General features: G+C 47.0%; 1 protein-coding gene across 1 annotated transcript; it reads right to left on the reverse strand.

The window, feature by feature from the left end:
- Window positions 1–1429: 1429 nt before the first annotated feature.
- Window positions 1430–19195, reverse strand: LOC138988560 (protein diaphanous homolog 1-like). Its single transcript, XM_070374506.1, has 12 exons — window positions 19129–19195; window positions 18422–18520; window positions 14302–14396; window positions 13877–13978; window positions 13423–13662; window positions 13176–13305; window positions 12330–12455; window positions 11569–11732; window positions 11106–11241; window positions 9151–9237; window positions 4920–4963; window positions 1430–3350 (listed from the first exon to the last, which is right to left on the reverse strand). Exons 1-12 carry the CDS (start codon window positions 19178–19180, stop codon window positions 3312–3314), a joined length of 1314 nt encoding a protein of 437 aa, XP_070230607.1. The 5' UTR covers window positions 19181–19195; the 3' UTR covers window positions 1430–3311.
- Window positions 19196–23246: the final 4051 nt, after the last annotated feature.

Genomic DNA, 23246 nt, shown 5'->3' on the forward strand with positions numbered 1-23246 from the left:
CTCCCCCCACCTCAGGGGGCTTGGGAATGCCGCGAGGGTGGGAGGGAGGGAATGCCAGAAGCCCAGTGAACAGCTTGCCCCTGATTTCCCATCTGGAATTCACATTCTAGGTTACACTCTGTAGCAAAGCCATGGAAACGCAGGGTTCGCCGCTTCCTTGCGTGTGTGCAGGAAAGGGGGAGGGGGGCGTCCAGGGGACAGAGGGCACGCCGGACATCGGATTGACATCGGATTACCCGCAAACCAAACGGCCTCCCTCCTTTCTCGGCGCTTTTACTACTGGCCTAGCCCACCTCCCGCCGCCTCCAAGGAAAGATGGATTGGAGGTTGCTGCTGCCAAAGCTGCAGGCAACAGAGTGGGAGGAAAGGCCAGAAGGCGCGGAAGGATAGAAAGACCCACTAGGGTTATCAGGCCGGGTCGGTGAGGGTGAGGGCATGCCCAGCGGCAGGGTGGGGGTGGCTGTCTCTGGACATCCTGTGTACTCCTGGAGCGGGTCAAGCGTCTGCCAGCGCCTGAAGTCTGTTGTCATGGAAACCGAGCCTTCCACATAAGCTTCTGGGGGCGGCCTTCTTGCGGGGGAGGAAGGGTGGTGTGCGCGGCCTGAGATGCAAGCAGGGTGTTGTTTCTGAGAGCCAGGCTGCAGAGGGCGGGGTGTCGCCCTGGTTGTATTCCAGGTGCGGCAGGAGACTGGCAGAGCAGAGCGTGTGAGCAGCTGTGGTTGGTCCCCTCATTGGTGCGTGTGCCTGTGCGGCCTAAGCCAGAAACGCATGGCCCCCGGGGGTAGGGAGGAAGGACGCAGGGAGCCCACCTCCACATCCCCAGACATCCTGGAGAGAGAGCTGCCCAGGCTGCAGGGCTACCTAATGAGGCTTTTAGTTCCAGAGCTGCCCAAATGGCCTCCTGTCCTCTCCAAGCCCCACCTTGTCTATCCTGGTCTGGTCTGTAAGGTTTCTTTGTGCAGGCCACTGCGTGCTCAAACAAGTCTGAGTATCAAGACGTCTGTCTTTTGACCTCTACTGGGCAGGCTCAGGTTCCCACCCCAGGGTAAGCCCTAGCCGGGAAGGTGGTCTGTGGCCACCAAGTGTGTCCACAGGGAGGGGAATGTGGGAGAATGGCAGTCACAGGCTTCCCTTAGCAAGAGAGGCCTAGGTACTGCCAGGAAACTGCAGGTGAGGTCTGGAGTCATGGGGAGGTGGGGGTGGAGTCCCAGAAAAGGGTTCTGAGCTAACAGGCAGCAATGCAGAAGGGCAGGGGCTGAACTGGGGCCCCACTCCCTTACAGAGGCAGCCAGCCCTGCACCCATCCAGCACTCAAAGGTGCCGCCACCCTTCTGATGATTTGTCAAGTCAGTCACAGGCTTGAGGCAGGACAACCGGGGAGGAGCCTGGATGACAGTGAAGAGTGCAGAAATTCACAAGGAAGCTGTAAGGCAGTACTGTTTCAATGCTTTATTAACAGTTGGAGACAAACCCAACAAACTGGAGGTGATGACATCCCAGAAGCCCAAGAGGCGAGGGAAACAGGTTTGCATTTTGTCCCTTTATTATTATTATTAAATGCATCTTAGCAAAAGTAGATTAAAAAAGAAAGGGTCAAAGCCCCAGATGTCAGCAGGGAGGAGAGGACTGAGGGGAGTAGCAGGCCCCCCACCCCCACCATAGTCCTCCCAGCACTAGCTCAGGGGGGCTGCTGGCGCCCCTTTGCACACAGGCTCTAGCAACCAGAACCCTTCTGCCCAGCCTCAAGGCCTCCCTGGGGGCGCCTGAGGTCTCCTAAGCTCCCCTTGCTCTAAGAACTCTACTTTAGGGCCAGGCCTTTCCAGTGCCATTCTCGCCCCCTACCTGGGGGTGGCGGGAAGCTAAGAGGAGCACAGGAGGGCAAAGTGTTACCTTTAGCCAGAGAATCTGAGCTTCCTGTGGCTGTGGCCACCGAAATATGTGGCCTTCCCACTGCTGAAGAGAGAACAGGGTGGGGCGTCCCTGGGCCCACTTCTCCAGAGCGTCCAGTTAGCATCTGCACATTTGGCTTGATAAATATATTAAATTTATAAAAACTCTTTGTTGTTTGAGAGCTCCTATTACGCTTAGGCCTGGTCCAGCTCAACCAGAGAAGAGCCGCCTCTGGCCCCCAAGTCAGATGTTGGGGGTGAGAGTCTGCACTGGCCTTGAGGGCCCAGAGGCTTCAGGGCTGAATGGAGGTCCAGGGCCTTGCTCAGAATTGAGGCTTGTGGTGAGAAATCCCAGGGACTCTGGAACCTGCCATCAAAGCCTCTTATATTATGGAGGTGAAAGGAGGAAGGCTTATTTTTCTTTAAAAAAAAAATTCATATAAAAATAGATCCATTTGCAAAACAATTTCTCAACCAGGAGGCTCCACCTCCCCTTTCCTTGGAGACAGAGGGTAAGGTGTGGGGATGGTCACAGGACAGCCCACACTTTCAGATGAGACCAAAGCTCTGGGGAGGGCGTGAGGAGGGCCCGTGGCTCAGCCGCTGGGGGCTGGTACGGGGGAGGGTTGAGAGAGGCCAGGGCAGGTGCACAGCACGGCAGCAGGCTGGGGGCGGCTCCGCCCCACCCTGCCCTGCCTGCCTGCCCGCCCCCAGGCCCTGGCCTAGGCAGATCCTCCTTGTTTGGGGAGGTCTTTCTCAAATGGTGGGGTGGGAGGGGGATCTGCTCCCCACTTCCTTGGAAGCACCTCCCAGTGCCTCCCCACCAATAATAGACAACAGGAGCCGGGGCAGGCAGAGCAGAGCTGGGGGATGGAGCCCAGAGGTTCCTAAGCCCATGCTGCTCTCAGGACCAGAGAACACACAACAGAAAAGCACAAACCCAGCACAACTGACCTAGGCAAAGCCCACTAGAGAGGCAGGGGCTGAGAGAGCAGGTGGGCCTTGTCTGAGATGAGGCCCCGGAGAACAGTGGAGACACTTGGGGTTAAGGCAGCAAACACGGAGCCTGCTTTGGTAACGAGCCAGGACTGCCCCGGTTGGGCTTGGGCCCCCCACACTTCTGGCTTCCAGGCAGCTGAAGCTGTGTGCGATGGGCAGAGAGCAGCATGCCGGAGAGTAAGGTGGGGTCAGGGTGATGGGAGCGGCCACCGCAGAGGAACACCTCCGCGACCCTTCAGGCACATGCTGCAGGCGGGACAGTCGGGGGCTCCACCGAGGAGCTGCCGTGGCCCCAGGACCTGGCTTAGCTTGCACGGCCGAGCAACTCTGTGGTCTCCTCGAGGATGGTGGGGACTTCCTCACTCTTCTTAGGCATCTTGGCAGGAACACAGGTCATGGCATCCTCCTTGGTCAGCTCTGAGACTAGCTGAGATGTGGCTGCACACGCTGCCTTCCTGACACCTGCAAGAGAAGACACAAGCCATCCTGTCCACAGAAGGCCAGTTTCCAATCCCTCTCCATCTCTACGGCAGATACTCGGCCAGAAGCCATGCACACGCATTGGCCAGGTCAGTTCAGAGGCCCTTCTTGTACAGGACGGGGAGAGAGCCAAGAACACATGGAAGATACCTTTGTGGGGGCAGGAGTAGGGGCAGAGCATGGTGCAAGCAGGAGAGCAAGTCTGGCTCTCACATTCCTTGTGACAAGCAGTACAAGAGTGTAAATACAGCTCTGCAGACAGAGCGGGGCTCAAGTATCAGCAGGGAGAGCGATAAGTACTCAAAATCTGTTTTCTCATTGGAGAGTCATTGGATGTAAACAGACTCAAGCTTAGTAAACAATAGTAGTATTTTGTTTTCTTGGCAGTCCTCATGGAAGCTCCTAGGCCAAAATCACTGTCAGCCAGCCCAGGGCAGGGAAGGCTGTGTGGCGGCCAGAGGGGCTCCTGCAGAGAGGAGCAGCAGCCGTGCACTGTCACACATGAGGCCACCCCACCTGTGTTCAACCCTCCCGCTTGGGCCATGCCCACGCAGCGAGCTCTTGTCCAGCTCTTCAAGGGCAGCAGTGGTGATCCAAAGGCCAAGGGCAGGTGTGCAGTGTGTGTGGGTGTGTGAAGGGAGAAGGGTGAGGGAAGGTATGTTGGGGAGGCCAGAAGGAACCCTACAGAGGCCTCAGCCTGACAGGCTAAGGGCTAGTGAAGCTTCAGTGGCCACCCTAAATAGGAAGAGAAGAACCAGTCCCTCCACGAGTTCCTGTCCTAACTGCTGGGAGTTGTCCCAGACACTCATTAATTCATAGACTCCACGTTCCTGGTCCTGTATCCTCAAGCAGAAAGCCGATCCTTGGGACCGAGCCTGTCTCCAGCTGTCTGCCGCTTGGCCTCAGAGTGGCCCAGAGAGACTGCGGGGCACAAAGAGCAGCCTGCCTGGGGTCAGAGAAGCCAGAGACAAAGGCCACAGATGCTGTAATTCCCATTCTATGAAATGTCTAGAATGGGCAAATCCAGAGACAGTAGATGTGTGGTTGCAAGGGCCTGGGGGAGGTGTTAAAGGGGGTGTGACTGCTAATGGGCATGGGGTCTTTTTTGGGGGTGATGAAATGTTCTGGAATTAGTGGTGATGGCTGTACAACCTTGTGAGTATACTGAAACCACAGCTGTATACTTTAAAGGGGTGCATTTTAGGAATGTGATTGATACATCAATTAAAATAACAAAAAACCCAGCTCTGGGTCACAGGAAGCTGGGTGGAGAAAGCAGCGCCTAAACCTTGAAGAAGCAGACAGAGGACAGAAGGCCACACTCTCGAGTGCAGGACAGGGCAGCAGCGGGTGTGAGCAGGAAGAGGTCCTGAAGAGCCAGTGAAGCAAGCGTCCACCCTGCCTTCTTGGGACCAGCAAAAAGCTTGAGGTGGGACGGAAGCCAAACAGGGTCAGGGGGCCCAGGCTTTCCCCAGGGCTGTCGGCCTCTGCAGAAGCGTGACCAAGTCTACACACAGGTAAGAGGGAGCACACGGCATGCCCACAGGTTACCAATTTATAGATCTCCTCCTCCTCCTCCCAGGGACTGGGATTGTCTAATAAGAGGAGAAAGACCAGTGAAGAGCCTGGCTGGCAGGCACAGGGGGAAGGCATGCGGCGGAGACCACAGGATTTCACATCCCTTGTGATGCTGCCTCAGGGACTGAGCAGGGAGGGAAGGGGCCCATGGGAGTGCAACCAGGATGGTCGTCTATCTCCAGCAAAATCTGCTTCACACCTGCTTGGTTTTTGCTCTTTTTTGAAATACTCCCTCCTCTAGGACCCTACTTCTCATGTCCGGAAAGGTGGTGGCTGATTCTTCGAATTCAGTCACCAGCACTTGAGAAAATATTCCAATTATATTTGTTTGTATGTGACTCAAGGGCTAAGTACATGTTAAAATACTACTTCCTGACTCTGGACCCAGGGAAAAGGAACTACAGGAGCATTCATCTTGGACAACATGGGCAAAGTCAGAATTCAAGTGGGAAGTATCTTTAGCTGTTTCTCTCTTGGGTTTCTTTCTCTCAACTCAGAAGATACCAGTTTGTACCTAGTCAAGCATGTCTCTATATTCTTCTAGATTAAAAAAGCTGCTGATGCATTACAGATTCATAAAAATGGAGTGGAGGGTAAGTTGGGAAAGACCAAAATTTCCCTTTTAAGCCTAGAAAGTGGGGATACCTGATGTGGCCTAAGGTCAGAACAAGAAAACTCCTGTGGGAACTGGGAACAGGATCAAGGAATCCTGGCCGCCACCCCAGCTTCAGGGCCGCAGCTTGACCCTCCAGCAGATGCCCTCCGAGCCTTTCCCTAACTTGCGTACTTGTTGAGACTATTGAAAAGTAGCTGCAGAAGCATATTTTGCTTCTATGGGACCAGGGAGCCCTAACCTTGAGACACTGGTCAAAGCTCTCTTAGGCCAGATCCCTACACGTTAGGGCTGAGCCAGATAAAAACACCAGCAAAATCAGGCATAGATGAATTAGAAAAAGGTATTTATAAAACACAGGCTAGGAACTGCTACTCTGGAGGAAGCACTCTTGTTAACGAGCTTCCTTAGGGAAGAGGAAACTGGGGCAGGTGCGCAGTCGTCGCCCCTGAAGAGCTCAGCCCTGTCTGAAGCACTAATTCCTGTCCTATTTTTATTAATACACAAGTGGAGGGAGATATAAGTGGTGGTAGAGGAAACACTCTTAAGTTCTCTAGACATGTGGACATTGGAAATTTCCCTGAACCGATTTCACCACATCCAGGCTCTCCTTGGCAGAAGGAGAGTGTAAGAGTATTTCTGGCCCACACAGAGGGCTCACCATCATTTCCTGCTCCTCACACAGGCCTTGTGGAAAGAGTCCTGGACCTGGATTCATAAAAGCAGGCTCCAGTTCTGGCTCTACCAGCAGATCTTGGCAAGACCTTACCTGGATTTCAAGCCCTGTTACCTAAGAGAAGGTGAGCTGCTAAACACTGGAGATCTTTAGAGCTAGTCCCAACTCTAAGGTTCTATCCGTGTAGGGGGAGCTTAGCAGGAAGCTGGGAAGTGGCAGGGGGAAGGAAAGGCAGACGGAGATGAATTTCTTTCTTCCCTTCACTTTTATCCCAGTGAGCAGATGGCCTGTATATAAGAAGCCACAGTTCAGACATGGAGATAAAGTTGAGTCACTAAAACCAGAAGCTGACTCAGACAGCCTGAAATATCTGCTGTAATACAATCACATGGATTCTTCCCCCTGACACTCACAGCATTGTTCTCCCACGCCCTGCAGATCACAGCAGTTTACATGTCACTTTTAATGAACCAGCCCTGATAGTCACTCTCCTCTTCCAGCTCCTCAATGGGTCTTTGTACACTGGTCACTCCCTCGGGTCTCCAGAGACCAGAAGATTTTTTAAAACATTCCTTTAAATCCGAGGGCAGAAGCTAGTGTCTTTGACTATGGACAGCTGCCTCTCTGGGATTGAAGAGGGCTGTGAGGCAGACCTGTGTGACAGCACTCTGGTTTTCTGGCTCAGGGCAGCCAGTCGGCAGCAGTAGTCAGAGACAGCCAAGCAAAGGGTGAATCAACTATGTCCAGTAGCCACTCAGGGAAACCCCCAGTCACCAAAGCCTTTACAGTTTTACAGTGTGGCCTTCTGTGTCCAACCTTTCTTTTCTCCTCTTAACCCAACTCTCCTCTTAGACATGAAGAAACTGAGTCCCAGAAACTTGTCTCGAGTAATCTAGACAGCATCAGTTAGATCTGACATTGGGTCTTCTGACCCCGTCTAGACCTGTGCTCTCGGTGCTCGACTGTGCTGCCTGGCCTTCTGTTTCATGGCTCCAAGCCACTTACTCGGAAGTGAATGTACCAATGTCTACAGGGCTTATCAGAGTAACAGGAAATGTTTCCCCTGAGAGCTTCTCCCAGATATGTCCAGTGTGTTTAGTGACCCCAGAGCCCAGAAAGATAAGGATGGAGCCAATTCTAAAAGCATGTAGTTGTCATTTTCACCTAAGTCTCCTCCTCCTCCTTTTTGCACTGGGAAACAGTACTTTGACTAATTCAGGTCTTCTGCTGACAGGTTAGGTTTTACCAAAATCCCTGCTGCTTCGGCCTGTAAGTCCTGGTTTCCCACCTGGGAAGAAGTGGGCAATGGGGCATCCCCAGGAGAGGGAAGCCATTGATGTCTGGTTCCCTGTGTTCAGGAAGCATCTGGGATTCTGGTTCAGTTCCACTGGAAGAAAATGAAAAGGGAATTCCCCACCTCAAGTCTGATGAAGGCTGGCAGTTAGCTAACAGGATGGAGGAAAACAGGGAGAGGTGGTGTGTTTTTGTTTATCTGGAAACACTTAATGTCAGGCCACATCACGTTATATGGTGGGGAGGAAACAATGTCACAAGACTCTCTAAAGACTAAACGCAAAAAATACTACTAGTTCACACTCTACCACACCCAGATCTAGAAGACCAAACGTATATCTCCGAAGATCTAAACCCACCATACTCACCTCTCCTCCTCTAGAGAGGCTGTACGCAGAGGATGCCAGCAAACAGAGTTCTAACTAGACATTCTTCTGTTTGGGAAGGTTTTGAAGTCATACGGAAGGGCCCTCAGTAGGGAATTTCCCTCCGGGTATTCAGCATATTGGCAGAAACAGGCAGGCATTCTCATAGTGATCCAGTGTTTGGGCCAGGGCACTGTGTGGGGCGAGCACACTCCATGCCCTGGATTGTAAGGTCCTCTTAACAGGCTAAGGCAGGTGCCATCGGCCTACAGATGTCACTGTTAATAGCTCAGCAGTGGCCAAAGCAAACCGCACAACCTGTACAACAGCCTCGAAGTGAAGTTCCTATCACACAGGCCTACAGAACGCATCGGCCAGGGAATAGGGAACAAAGCTTAAGGCCGCCTTTTCTGTAATGCCCACCCTTCAACCTAGGAAGGAAGCCCACATTCCCAGTCCTAAAGGGCCTTCACCAGACTGTGCAGTGCAGGTTGTGAGGAGGAGCTCTGGACCTACGTTCTTCTGGAACAGTCTCTGCCCACTATACACTTCCTCAAAGGCGATTTATCTGTTGATCCTTCCCCACACTAATGCCTGGATCATTTGTCCTATCCCCGTAATTCTTCTTAGAGGCTCTGGCTCAACGTAATCCACTTAAATCTTCTGAAAGGCAGGTGAGGGGGGCGGTAAACAGGGACAGTGAGAGCGGTACAGGCTGACTAGCCCTCGGGAAAAGGAGGTTCTCAGACACGGCATGAGCTTCGGTCAAGATGCTCCTCCACACCCTTATTTAACACATCTGGAGAGAATGACACCCAGCCTTCTCTCTATAGGATTCTGAACTATTACCCTCTGTGTCTTCTGTTTGTGAAACTGAGAGTAAGGACGCTTATTTTCCTTGTATTCCTATATCTAATGTATGGTTTTGAATTTACATCAATTTTTTGTTACCCAGATGCCTACCCATATCTGTGTCTTGCACAATGCTTAGCCTACATTTCTGCCTCAAGAATGAAGAGAAATGTAAGAAAAACCAAATGCAGTATGTTGTCAGTCCCGCAAATCCTAGTTCTCCACGTCAGTCCTTTCTAACAATTAGAAGAGGACTGGATAATCCACTCTACATGCAGGGACATTGTGGGGAAGTTTATAAACCCTCAGAACATCATCACCTGCTCTTAGCCTAAAATGAGCAGGAGCAGAGAGGCTTCACCGCCTTCCTTCAGCACCCAGGCTGGGCTCCATTTGCTGACTTACCCTGACGGGGTCCTCTCTTCCGTCGGAATGCTGCGCCTGACTGCAGGGCTTCCAGAAGACTGTCCATCACACCTGTCTCATCACCCTCTGTCGTGAACAAAGATGGAGATGTAAGCTTTTCAGCCTGAGCAGCATCCATGGGTTGAGCCCCACACAAAAAAATGCATTTCCGCTGTATGTATAGCTTGCCCTTGTCCACAGTTTCTGGGGGCTCAGCACACAGCGGGCTCAATCTCAGGTTTCACAGTCCATGTTTACTTGTGTCTGTTTGCAAATGGTTAAAACATTAGGTTTCACTGGCTACCAGCCACTGCAGACCCTGGATAATGTTCCTGCAGTGCCGCCGCCCTTCCCATCCCCATCAAAACCAGCACAGAGAACTGCCCGACTCTAAGACTGGGGTGAGTACAGAGGCTGGGATTATGAAGTTAATAAGGAACTAGGTCACTCTCTTTATCCTACATAAACCCCTCATGGAAAGCCTGGTGTCAGTTTCAGAGCAGGGCTGAGGAGAGACCACCTCTCAAGAGTGCATTTCACTTAAGTACTGCCCCCAGTGGCTGCATCTTCCTGAAGTCAGCTCAGAATCTAAGAGGAGCTGCTGGTTGGAATACAAAGAGTTAATGTAGAATCCTTATTCCAGCTCGGCTCTGTTTCCATGGCAACAGCTAAGGGTGGTGAAATCTTAAACTGAAATCCCTAGGAGCCAGCAGGCTGCCAGCTGTAAAGCTGGACTCACTGCTCCCAGCGCCACCTGCTGGCTGAATGCCACCAGTGCAGCTGACCTACATTCCAACCTCATTTATTTGCCCTGGGGACGTGGTCCAGGGCAGGGTCCCCTGTGCTGACTGATGATGTGTGCAGCCTTCATCCCACAAATCAGCTGGACTCCACCTTTCCCTATTACACCCTAAACAATAACTAGGCACAAACTCTAGAGGCTTGGGGAGAAGGGGGGAAAGGTGAAGGATATACCTCACGTGGGCTTGTTTATTATTAGAGCAAAGTTTGTGGCTTACATACAACTGGAGTAAGGGCAGGGGAACTGCTTCCCAAAAAAATATAAAGAAAAAATAGAAATGCAGGGTGCTTCAGGTCCCTAATCATACCACAACAGGAGTGGCCAAAGTCAAGTCCCTGCGAGCAAAAATGCTAGAGCCCCTCACCCCTTGTGCTCAGCGCAGCGCTGATTCTTGCCAGACCCAGCAGCCCGGAGAACCTCTTTACTTAGATGGCTCGTAGCCCCTCGGGGTCAAGAAGGGTGGCATCAGCTCAGGGCCATGTAATGGATGCTGAATTTCCGCTGCCCACAGAGAGAGCAGCCAGAGAGCGCAGGGAGTCGGCAGCAGGAAAGCAGCAGAAACAGGAAACAGAGGGCCAGTAATTGAGGCCATATGTTTCAACAAAGACATGCTTCTGAGAGTGAAATACAAAGTCCACTGAAGAAAGAAGAAGGTGGCCAGCTCCCCTGCCCCCTTTGCAGAAGTGCAGTCCATTTACAGTCTGATAGGTGGGTACAACCGTGCGAAGGTCCTGGGGACACAACATTTGGCGAAATAAGCAGAAAGGGAAGACAAACCATTAAAAGACAGGAGCAGGGCCAGGAACACAATCTGAGGGAAAGAGCACAAGATGTTGTAGAGGGTATGAAAACCGGACAGGGAAATTTTTGGACAAGCAGAAGGCAAGTATACATATTACAGCAACACTAAGTCACTGCAGAGACGAGACATAGTGCAGGACAGCAAAGGAGGGAAAAGACAGAGTGGAGCACTGGAGCGTGTGTGTTCAGAGCCACGGTTAAAGTCCAGCGTCAGGACCGTGGAGGCAGAAGGCTGCCAGCAGCATCTGCCAGGAGCTGTGCTCAGACATGAGCTGTGCTCTGGCCTCTAGATTCTAGACAGAGCAGCCTTCCAACTGATCCTGTCTCAGCCCATCGGCCCTTCGCTTCTCACCAGCATTCATGTCTATGAGTTGCTCTCTCTTCTGCTGCTTCTCCAACCGCTCCTTCTCTGCTTTCTCCTTGGCCAGCTTTGCTCGCCGCATCTTCTCCTCTGTCTCCCGCCGCTTCTGGTTCTCCTTGACAGCTTGCTAGGGGGAGAGGGGAGTGAACACATGGGCACGAAGGCACTCACACATGTGCACACCCACCACCAACCAACATGAACCCAGTGGAAAGTGAGAAAGATGGACAGAAGCACCACTTCGCAGGCCTCCCTGTGTCCGACTCTTCCAACCCCATGGACTGTAGGCTGGTCAGGCTCTTCTGTCCATGGGACTTCCCACACAAGAATACTAGAGTGGGTTGCCATTCCCTTCTGCAGGGGATCTTCCCGACCCAGGGATTGAACTCTTGTCTCCTGCTTGGCAGGCAGATTCTTTACCACTGAGCCACCAAGGAAGGCCATCCCTGCTTACCACAAACATATTCTTAAAGTTGTGCAGATCCATGAAGAATTCTTCCACAGACAACTTCTTGGGGTCAAAGAGGAAGTACTCGCCCAGCTCCTTGTAGAGCGCCTCCATGTTGGAATGCATCATCCGCAGCTTGTTGTACTGTTCCTGCGCATCCTTCACAAAGCTGTGCAGCAGCAAGTCAAGGACCAACACCAGGAAGCAGACCAGCTTCTCCAGCCCTGCGAACACTCACATGTGCGTACTGCTATCTGTACACATGGATGCGTAGCACAGCACTGTTCATATTAGCAAAACCCAGAAGCAATTGAAACATCCAAACAGGGAAATAGTACACCATTGACTATGGTATTCCTACAGAACAGGGGCTGGCAAGTCAAAAAAGAGACTGTTCTGCATCTACTGCTGTGGAAACGGGGCCAAAACATATTAAATGCTAAGGCAATACAATGCAGTTTTCATGAAAATAAATTCATCAGATTGCAAATCAGAAGTCCAGTGGCAGTAGTCATCTTTGGGAAGGGGCGGGGAGGGGATATGTTGTGTGTGTATGATGGGGCGGGGAGCAAGGTCTCAAAGCAGACTTAGACTTTATCTGCAAGGCTTGATGCAAAACACAACAATGAGAGTGCTTTCAATAACTCTGTTCTTAGCGAAACACATTTTCTGAAGAGGAAGAATTGTATGCCGTCAGTTTATCCTGTCTCCCTCCATGGGAAGTTTTCTTTTCCTAGGTGGCAACTCTCTCCTTTCAAGAAAGGATATGGTCATTTTTTCAACAAACTTGTCTTTCTCATCTGTGGCAGCTGGGAAATTCTGAATATCACGTTCCACGTCGGAAATCTGTTTCTTCATCTGATCTAGGTTCTTTTGCAAGTTTTCAGCAGAAACTAAAGTAGACACAGAAACAGACAGCAAGAGCTCACTACCTCCAGCCTCAAGACCCTACTCTGTCCTTCAGGGCACAGCTATGGTCTGTACTTAATTATTTTAGTTCTCTTATGTACTCTCCAATTGTTTCACACATTTTTCCAGTGAAACTAAAATTACTTGATGATTAAACCTCCAACCTTCATAATACTAAGAAGAGAAGAGAGGCTTCATTTAATTTAACAACAATCTATGAAATCCCTCAGGATCTTGTTCTCATTTATTTTAGAGAACAGGGTTTGAGAGGAAGGAGACATAAACAGAAATACAAAGGGAGGGCAGAAATCTGTTCCCATTTCTACGAAATGCTGCTTTTTCTTTGCCTAGTCCCAGAATGGCGAGGCCTGGTTTTTGTTATTCCAGTCTATGCTTTCTGAATAAGAAAAGCTGTTGACTTAAACGACAAACACCTACCTTTCTTTCCTCCAGTTGCTTCCTGGTGTCTGATGTTTTCCTAAAGGGGAAGAGTGCTTCCCGTTCGCACACATGGAGCTCTCCTACTTCCTCTTCTGCCCCATACCCCTCCCTGTGGCTTAGACACCACACCAGCATCCTCCCATTCCTCTTTACAACTGTCTGAACTGAAAATGATCTAAAATCTAGATTGATTCTTTCCCTGCCCTGAGCAGAGATTTCTGGGGCTTGGAACCCCCTTCTAGCTTCATCCCAATCTGCCTCACCTCGGCTGGCTTTCTCCACGTGGGCAAGCTCGTCTGGGAACTTCAGGACCTCGGGATGATCATTCTCACACAACTCAGCCAAGAAGTGCAACAATGTCATCTTCTGATCTGTGGACTTGGTGTCTCGAAGCTTGGAGGGGAAAAGGGGAAGAGGGTGAGTCCTGACACCCAAGGCCACCTAGACCAACAGCAGTCTGCCATACTGGGCTCCTGGAGGCCACGGCCTCCCTTCCATTGTCCCGCTCACCTTACAAAGGAAGCTGATGTTGAAGCCAAAAGCACCAGCATTCCTGGAGCCAGCATTCATATAGTTTCCGACAAGCAAGGTTATCTCCAGGAGGCTAGAGAAGTTCTCGCTCTTTCGCACCTCCTCACACGCGGCAGTCACCGAGACGATCTCGGGCTTGATGTTCTCCACCTGCTCCCCGAACTGCAGCTTGAAGAGGATGGCGTTGAGGCGAGGCCGCAGGCGGGGTACTGCACCCATCTGCGGAGAGACAAGGAGTCCACTACAGCCAGCAGAGAGAGAGAAGAGGAAGGAAAGGATACAGGCCTACGCCTCCTATAGCAGGATCTGAGTTACAGCGTAGGGAGGAGAAAGAAAGATGGGTTCAAAATGGACAAGAGGCTGGAAGCAAGTGTCCCGATGCTCTTGTGGAAGAGGGAGTCAGAGAAGAGCCTGAGCCAGAGGCCCCACTCACCACCACACCAAACTGCTCTGACTCAGCCAAATCATCATATTCATCCTTCAGTTCAGAAAGCATTTTTAACTGCTCTGGCTCTGGCATCTGCTTAATGAGGTTCTGAAAGAGAGAAGGGATTGTCTCAGTTAGAGCGGGGTGAGCCAACAATGGGAGCCCCCTGTCAGGCCCTCACTCTGCCTGAGGACCACTAAGAAAGAAACATGGGCTGGGGTCAGGTGGTTGGGGAGGCATCCAGTGAGACGGCAGGACTTTTGAAAAATATACCAGAAATAACCTGATTACCAGAGGGATGGAAGCTTATCCAAAGCTAGCATTCTTTAAGTCAATGATATTTAAGAGAGTCCTCATGGTCTAAGCAGAGAGGAGACAGACTGGTGCTGAGTGATGCAGAGAGCCAGCGCCAGGAAGAGCCTGCTCCTTACCTGGATCATGGACTCAGTGAGAACAGCCTCATTCACCTCCAAGATGACATTCTTAATCTCATGATAAGGCATGCGGAAGGAACCCAAAAAGATTGCTGCCAGGAAATGAGATACAAAAGACATGTTTTTCTCAGTCTCTTCCACCTTCCAGCCCATCCTACAAACCTACGTTGGACAATTTTCCTAGGAATACTCTTGAAGTCACGATCAGAAGCCTCCACCAGCTCCTCACTGCCTGTATAGTTAATATCCAGGTTTCTGAGCCGTGTTTCAGGCTCCCACCTCCCAGTTTTCCCCTGTGCGAACCCCCACATTTGTATCACTCACACACCAGCCACACTGTTCCAAGCACCACATTCTACAAACACTGTGACTGACTCCTTGTCTTTGCTCACACAGGAAATCTTTGATCTATCTATATACATCAAAAACATTCATCCCATTCTATTTTAGTTCCTCATTCCCTGACTCTATCCTCAGAGCTGCCACTGCCTTGAAATGCTCTGATTTTTAAACTGCTATATCCCACACCCTAACAAACACTTCTCATCCTTCCAGCTCTCGCTTACTAGTTCCCAAATTGACTCTTCAACCTCATCGGCGTGCTCTTGCATGCACACACTCTCTCATGATAGAGACGACCATTCCATTTTCTCTGAATGTCTCAGTTCTAGCTGGCTTTCTCTGTTTAACCCAGACCCTGTGGTGTGCCCTTTCACTCCCGCCCTATTACTACTACAATTCTTACTCTCTGGTTTCTCCTCCTTCCAGTCCCTGGTTAACCCAGCCATCTCATCTTCTTCCCTTACACCTGGGCTGATGGACACCACAGATCAGATTCTATGAAGTGGCCCTGATGGTGGCCAGGAACCCTCTGCGTGTCCCCAGTCCATGATCTCTTGCCAGCTCCTCCATAAAAAATGACCCTGTTCTCCCAAATGTCCCACCACTTCCTTATTTGTTCTAAAAAGATCTTGCTTCTTTTTAATGTGGAAAATTGAAGGTACTGGTCAAATTACTTGCTAAGCTTTCTCTTATGAGCACTGGGGCTCTCAGCTGGAACCAGAAAAGCTGGAACTAGGAAAGGCTTGAGTAAGGACTATTTTGGAATCATCTAGAAGAAAATGTACACTGACACTTCTCTAAGTTTAGCAGAACTATATCCATGCACCCAGCCTTTTCTCACGTTTCAACAGCACAGGTGGCCCTAAGGGCCTCTTCCTTCAGCATATACAGACAGCCTTCCACATCCATGGATACAGAGGGCAGACTGTTCCACACCGTTTTATATAAAGGACTTGAGTACTTGTGGACTGTGGTATCGCTGGAGGTCCTGGAACCCCACAGATATCAGGGACAACTATACACATAATCAAACCTTTTCTATCTCAAACAAAAAAAGAAACTAAAAACACCAGTCTATTCTCTCTTCCACATTCTCATTAACTCTTCTGTCCCCACAAAGTCTGGAAAAATGACAATCATTTGTTGAGTGCATATTCCATGTAAGACCTAGTATCATAAACATAATCTACACATATGATCTCATTTAACCCTATTTATAATAATGTGTAAGTTTGTATTATTAGCCGCATTTGACAGAAAAGGAAACTAATACTTAAGAACTTAACCTACCTGTCCAAGGTCACACTGCTACTAAGGACTGGAGCCAGGACTTAAATACAAATGGAGTCCAGAGTTCTGTTCGTACCACTGATGCTATACTGAAATGATTCCTGCCCAGGTCACTGCCTTTCCTAATGCCAGATCCTGATTTTATTCGACCGCTACTCCCACTTTTAGGACTGTGTCAGACTATTTTCCTTGCTGCTCCTTTCCAGTTTTTTTGAGGACTCCCCTTTTTGTTACTTGTCTCCTCAATGTTAATAACCTTAAAAGTAAATTAATGGTTTTAACTCTGACTCATAGGCTATCCTCCTAAATTCATATCTCCAGTCAGACCTTCCACCTGATATACCCAAATGCCTAATACACTCCTGGAGAGTCCCACAGGAATCTTAAATTCTGTCCTAAAATTAAATCAATCATTTCTACCCACCACCATTAAGCCTCTCATTCACGTCCACCACTTCCCCCACAAAAGACAGGAAAATCCAGCAGGAGCAGATTCTACTTCCATAAAGGGTTCCACTCTCTATAGAGGGATCTTAACCCAAGAAAACATCTTTCTCCTCTCTATCAATCACTAAGTTCCATTAATTCTCTCTTCTTGGTATCTTCTGCCTTCATATCCATTCTTACAACTTCAGTTTCAGCCCTGATCACCTCTCATCTAGTTAAAAGCAATAACATAACACATCTTCCCGTCTCCCCATCTCCTAGCAATCCAGCCTCAAAAATCACTGCTGAAGTAGTCCTCCCCAAAATTACAGAGGGCTGTATCTCTCACTTTTTAAATTAAAATCCCTCCAATAACTTCCACAGTTTTCAGGTCAAAATACATACCTCTTAGCCTAAGCCTATCAAGACGTCTGTATCATCTAGCCTACTTCTTGAAAACTTCTTCAACCACCACTCCCCCACAAATGGCCTTTACTCAGCTGCTCTCAACTACTGCACTTCCTGAACTGGGACAATGTTACCTCATGCCTCTGTGCCTTCACACACGCTGATCCCTATGCCTGAAATGAGACAAGCCAGCTCTCACCCTTCCTTTAGTCTGCTGTTAAGTTTTAACCCACTTAGAATGACCTCGAGGCTGAGCTCCCTCCAGCACTCCTCCCACTTGGTCCAGACCTTGCCCAGCGCTCTAATAATCATCCACGCACACCTCCATCACAGCACTCACCAAACTGTGCTATTATCATATTTACTTTTTCATCTCCACCAGGCATATGGCTCATGAGGATGACCTTATTCGGTTTTGCCTCCCCGCCATAGAAAAGGCATTTAATAATCACTGAATCACTAAACAATACTTCCTAGACCATCCTAAACTCAATTCTCTTCCTAAATTTTGTTTTCCATATTGATATCATTCAACTGGAAATAACAATGTACTACCCACAGTCTTTTATCATTTTCTAAAATAAAAATCACTCATTTTTACGTTGCTAGAGATAATCTTGAGAAGAGCAACTATTATGCCTCACATCACTTTAGTTCCCATAAAAAGACTTACCTACAGACACTAGTTAGTGATATTTGTTGTCAATGATCTAATATTATATAGTCAAGAATGATGTAAAAGCTTACTATTCTCATTATATTACTGACTTAACGAGGACACATACCCAGAAGTTAACTGTGTGATCTTGGCTAAGTCGTAACATCTGAACTTTAGTTTTCTCACTTGGTAAAATGGGGGCAATAGCCACGTCACCCCACTGTGAGTGGCTTTTATGGAATCCATACCCTTTCATCTCTGAACACGTGCCTAGTATGTGCCTAATAGAGCCTGAAAGCTGGGAGACCCTCAAATATTTGTTGAACGAATATTTAAATCTTTATTACTCAACATAAAGTCAGGAGATCGACAGTTAGAGTGAACAAAAAAATGAACATTCATCCTGATCATTAAATACAACCTATAACAACTCTGCAGAGGAGTTTTGATCTGAAATTTGCCAGCAAACAGAGTTATAAGTATAAGGATAAAGTTCAGAACAGAAGTCTTTGAAGCTACTGATCCTACTCTGAGAAGCACAGGATTTACATTATTTGTTCTAACCACAAAGTTATTTTACATTTAACTGAAGTCATGCCAGTACCCACCTATAAAGGAAATACTTAAAAGAAAATGAGAAAGAAGGAAATATGCGATGGGTAGAAAATTTTTGTTAGATTTTCTATGGATGCAATGGAAATACTTAGGGCTCTGAAATAAAACCTGAGGCTTAACTCTCGGACCGGTCTCTTATTCGCTATGTGGCGAGGCAAATTCCTTACAGTCCTATTGCCTTTATTTTCTTACCATAAAACTAGATACTAACAACCATGTGGTACTATTGAAGGGAGTAGATATCAGATATTTACTATGCAATGCCAAGTATACAGCAAGAATTATTAAGTTTCATATCAAGGGACCCTGGATCCACCAGAATTAGGCTCTCAGAAGAACTCCTTCACATTTCAAATTGCTGGGATCGCAGTTACTCACAGAGATTCTGGGCTGTCTTGGAATCCAACACCTTTAACTCTTTCACTTTTTTCTTTTGCAGAGATTTCTTTTCTTCTCCACCTTCCTGATCCTTCTTGGCTAGTGAGGGAAAGATTAGAAAAGTATGATTAAGGACAGGCCACATCTATCCCAAAAGGAACTACTGTCCCATTCTAGAGAGGCCTTCACTTCTCTATCCGTAATGGTCTTCCTACTAAAGTTCCTCAAAGCTAACCTCCTCTTTAACCACCCAATCTTCTATTAGTGACTTCCCTCTCTAGCCGAAATAAATATGCCATTTTCATTTCTTTAATAGTTAATAATACTTTCTCACCCAGAGTCTATCTACTTGTAGGGAACAGCAAACATTCTTTCTGTAGAAGACCAAATAGTAAGCATTTTAGGCTTTGCAGACTATTGTGGTCTATTTCAACAGCTCAACTCTGCCACTACAGCAGGAAAGCTGTCAGAGACTATACATAAACCAATGGGCACGACTATGTCTCCAATGAAATTTTATTTACAAAAACAAGTGGTCCACTTAAGAGTTATGGTTTGCCAGTCCCTGTACTAGAGTCTTCCACTAGCGTTATCCTTTTGTGCTATTATTACTTCTCTTTCAAGACCTATCTTGATCATGAATTCCCTATAAACATTTTCTTGATTTCCCCAAATGGTTATGATTTCTCCCTGAATCCCCACTGTACCTGATACATCTTTACAGCAAGTCCTCTCACTGACTTTGTTATAAGCAAACATAGTCTCTCCTTCACAAGAGAAAGACTTTGTTATTCTTCTCTGAAAATACAGCGTAAAAATATATTGCTAGTAAGATCTTCAGTATCATGTTCGTACACACACAGAAGGTATACTGTATACTCCTTTTACACTCTTCTCAGATTATTCAAAGCCAATGTATTCTTCCCTGATAATGGAGTCACTCTCTGCATTGAAGAGCTAATTTTCCTGGTATTTGTTATTTAGATTTCATTCAACGATTAATAATTCAATGTTCATGATATTTCACATGTATCATCTTGATCTTTTTAAATCCTGTGTTTCTTTTTAAGTGTGCATACCTTCCCACCCCATTTGGATTTTGAACTTCAAGAGCATGGGCAAAATAATCCTTCGCTGTATCACTCCCTCAGCACTTGGCACGACAGCTAGCTAGTAACATTCTCTCAAAAATGATGTACACTGCCCGCTGAGAAGGACTGAGGAGCAGGTAGAAAGGAAAATAGGACTGGGCAGACAGTTGTAAAATATTTTGTCAACTTTTCAGAAAGCTGTATGAGACTATCTTGGTAAGGAGTATCAAGAAAGTGACCAAGCGAATTGCTTCTGAGGAGAAGAGCAGGGTGCTTGAGTATGGACATGGGAGGAATACTATTCAACACAAACCCTATTATACTATTTGAGTTTTAAACCATTGAAAAGTATTACCTGGTATAAATAAATAAGAAAGAAAACAAATGAAAAGAAAGTTATATGGCAAATGATACAAAGAACTATTAATAAAAAACACATCCTTTGGCCTGATACTTCTAACTGAAGAAGGAAAATGCTAAATAGATGAAGATTAGTTATTTAAATAAAGACTTATTGAGTACCCATATGTGCCAGGCTCTGTTCCGGGCACCAGGAATACAACAAAATACAGAAAAACTCCTGCCTTCATGGAACTTATATTCTAACAAAGAGAAACAGACAATAAATCAGCTAATAGATAAAACAGTACATAGTGGTCATAAGTGCTATGAAAAGAAAACCAAGTAGGGAAGAGAATTGGGGGTTTAGATGAGGGGATGAATTATAACTTGAGTGGGGTGACCAGGGAAGGTTTTAGTGAGAATGTCACATGACAGTAAAAACCTTTTATAAGGTGAGAAACCAAAGCAATTCAGGCAGCAGGAACAACAAATGCAAAAGCCTGATGGAAAGAAGAAAAACAAAAACCTCATTACTGGTGGAGTGGATGGAATGAGGGGGAGAGCTGGAGTGAAGTCAGAGAGGATCTAAAGACAGATCATATAAAAATGAAAATCAGAGGTAGTCAGATAAAAATTTAGACTTAAAACACCCAGACTGTATCATAAAAACTTAGAAGCAGAGCGGCAAACTGCAAGTAAATCTCTCATTTATACAGTAAAATGAAAGACAGAGATCACTGCTGATGTTGAAAAATAGAAAAATAGACTTGTGTTGCTTGGTGATAAGATAAAAATAAAATACAACTATATGTAGAATTCAAGACAAGTACTAGAAGTAATGAAGAACTGCTAATGAACAATTTAGTAAAGATGACAGATAAAAGACAAGCATACCAACTTCCAGTTTCACCAAAATGGAGTATCCCCATGTGGAGGAAATACTATTATGTCTAAAAATTGGGGAAGGTATAGGGACCAAAATTGAAATACAGTTTCTATACTTCACACGGACTGGTAAGACACAAATCATTAGACTGGGATAAGTACATAATAATACAATACCGAGAGCAATACCTAAGCAAACTGTATAAAGTGATATACTCAGGCATTAAAAATATATCAAAATGGTATAAAAAATATTTTTTAAAAAACCCACAGAAAAGTAAGGAAAAAGAGGAAACATACAGAAAACACAGTGGCAGACTTAAGCCGTAACATATCAGTAGTTACCTTTAATATAAAGATCTAAACCCAGGCATCTCACCCTCCACCTCAGTAAAGGCTGAAGCGCAGGGATGGCCTGTGGCCCCCTACCCATGTCTCTTCTTACTCCTTTAACATGTGCCTAAGGCATGCTGTGTCAGGACCTGCCAGCAATGAAACCTTGTGTTTTGGGGTTCTCTGATGCGTGTTGCTGAGGTGCACCTTGCAATCATAGTAAGAACCACACAGGCTGGTCCAGCCACAACACTGGCCTACGTGATTGCCCCCAGACACGCCCAAGTAACAGCACTGCTAGGCTGAGACCTACACAAAACACTGGCAGAGTAGGTTAACAAAAGATACAATAATATGTTGTCTGTAAGAAATCTTCTTCAAATACAAAGGCTGAATGTAAAAGGCTAAAAACAGATATACCATGCAAGCATAAACAAACAAAAAAAAAGTACAGTGGCTATACGCTATCCAATGAACAGATTTCGGAGCAAAGAAAATAGCTGGAGACAATGAAGGACATTACATGATGATTAAAGGATCACTGCCTTGTCATGGCGAAGGGACTTGTCTAACTCAGTGAAGCTACGAGCTATGAGTCATGCCATGCAGGGCCACCCAAGACGGACGGGTCATAGTGGACGGTTCTGACAAAATGTGATCCACCGGGGGAGCGAATGGCAAACCAACCCAGAATTCTTGCCGACAGATGAGCCCCCCAGGTCAGGAAGTGTCCAACATGCTACCGAGGAAGAACAGAGAATAACTACTAATAGCTCCAAAAAGAATAAAGCACCTGGGCCAAAGTGGAAACGATGCTCAGTTATGGATGTGTCTGGTGATGACAGTAAAATCCAATTAATTCAATGATGATAGTAAAGAACAGTATATTACACAGGAACCTGGAATGTTAGGTCCATGAATCAAGGTAAATTGGATGTGGCCAAGCAGGAGATGGCAAGAGTAAACACCGACATCTTAGCAATCAGTGAACTAAAATGGACGGGAATGGGTGAATTTGATTCAGATAACTGTTATATCTACTACTGTGGGCAGAAATCCCACAGAAGAAATGGAGTAGCCCTCATAGTCAACAAAAGAACCTGAAATGCAGTACTTGGGTGTAACCTCAAAAATGACACAACGATCTCAGTTCGTTTCCAAGGCAAATCATTGAACATCACAGTAATCCAAGTCTATGCTGCTACCACTGATGCCAAAGAAGCTGATCAGTTCTATGAAGATCTACAAGACATCCTAGAACTAACACGAAAAAAGAGATGTCCTATTCATCCTAAGAGACTGGAATGCAAAAGTAAGAAGTCAAGAGATACCTGGAATAAACAGGTAAGTATGGCTTTGGAATACAAAATGAAGCAGGGCAAAGGCTAACAGAATTTTTCCAGGAGAACTGGTCATAGCAAACACCCTTTTTCAACAACACAAGAGACAACTTACAGATGGACATCACCAAATAGTCAATACCAAAATCAGATTGATTACATTCTTTGTAGTTGAAGATGGAAAAGCTCTATACAGTCAGCAGGAACAAGACCTGGAGCTGACTGTGGCTCAGATCATGAGCTTCTCATAGCAAAATTCAGGCTTAAAGAAAGTAGAGAAAACCACTTGGCCAGTCAGGTATGATCTAAGTCAAATTCCCTATGTTACACAGCGGAGGTGAACTAGATTTAGTAAACAGAATGCCTGAAGAACTATGGACAGAGGTTCATAATATTGTACAGGAGGCAGTCAACAAAACCATCCCAAAGAGAGGGGAGAAGGCAAAGTGATTGTCTGAGGAAGCTTTACAAATAGCTGAGAAAAGAGGAGAAGTGAAAAGCAAAGGGCAAAAGGGAAAGGTATACCCAACCGCATGCAGAGTTCCAGAGAACAATAAGGAGAGACAAGAAGGCCTTCTTCAATGAGCAATGCACAGAAATAGAGGAAAACAACAGAAGAGCAAAGACTAGAGATCTCTTTAAGAAAATTGGAGATATCAAAGAAACATTTCATCCCAAGATTGACACAATGAAGGACAGAAATGGTAAAGACCTAACAGAAGCAGAACAGATCAAGAAGAGATGGCATGAGTACACAGAAGAACTGTACAAAAAAAGATCTTAATGACCCGGATAACCATGAGAGTGCGGTCCACTCACCCAGAGCCAGACATT

The sequence above is a fragment of the Bos mutus genome, chromosome 7, assembly GCF_027580195.1.
Source record: "Bos mutus isolate GX-2022 chromosome 7, NWIPB_WYAK_1.1, whole genome shotgun sequence".
In the NCBI taxonomy this organism is placed as follows: Eukaryota; Metazoa; Chordata; class Mammalia; order Artiodactyla; family Bovidae; genus Bos; species Bos mutus.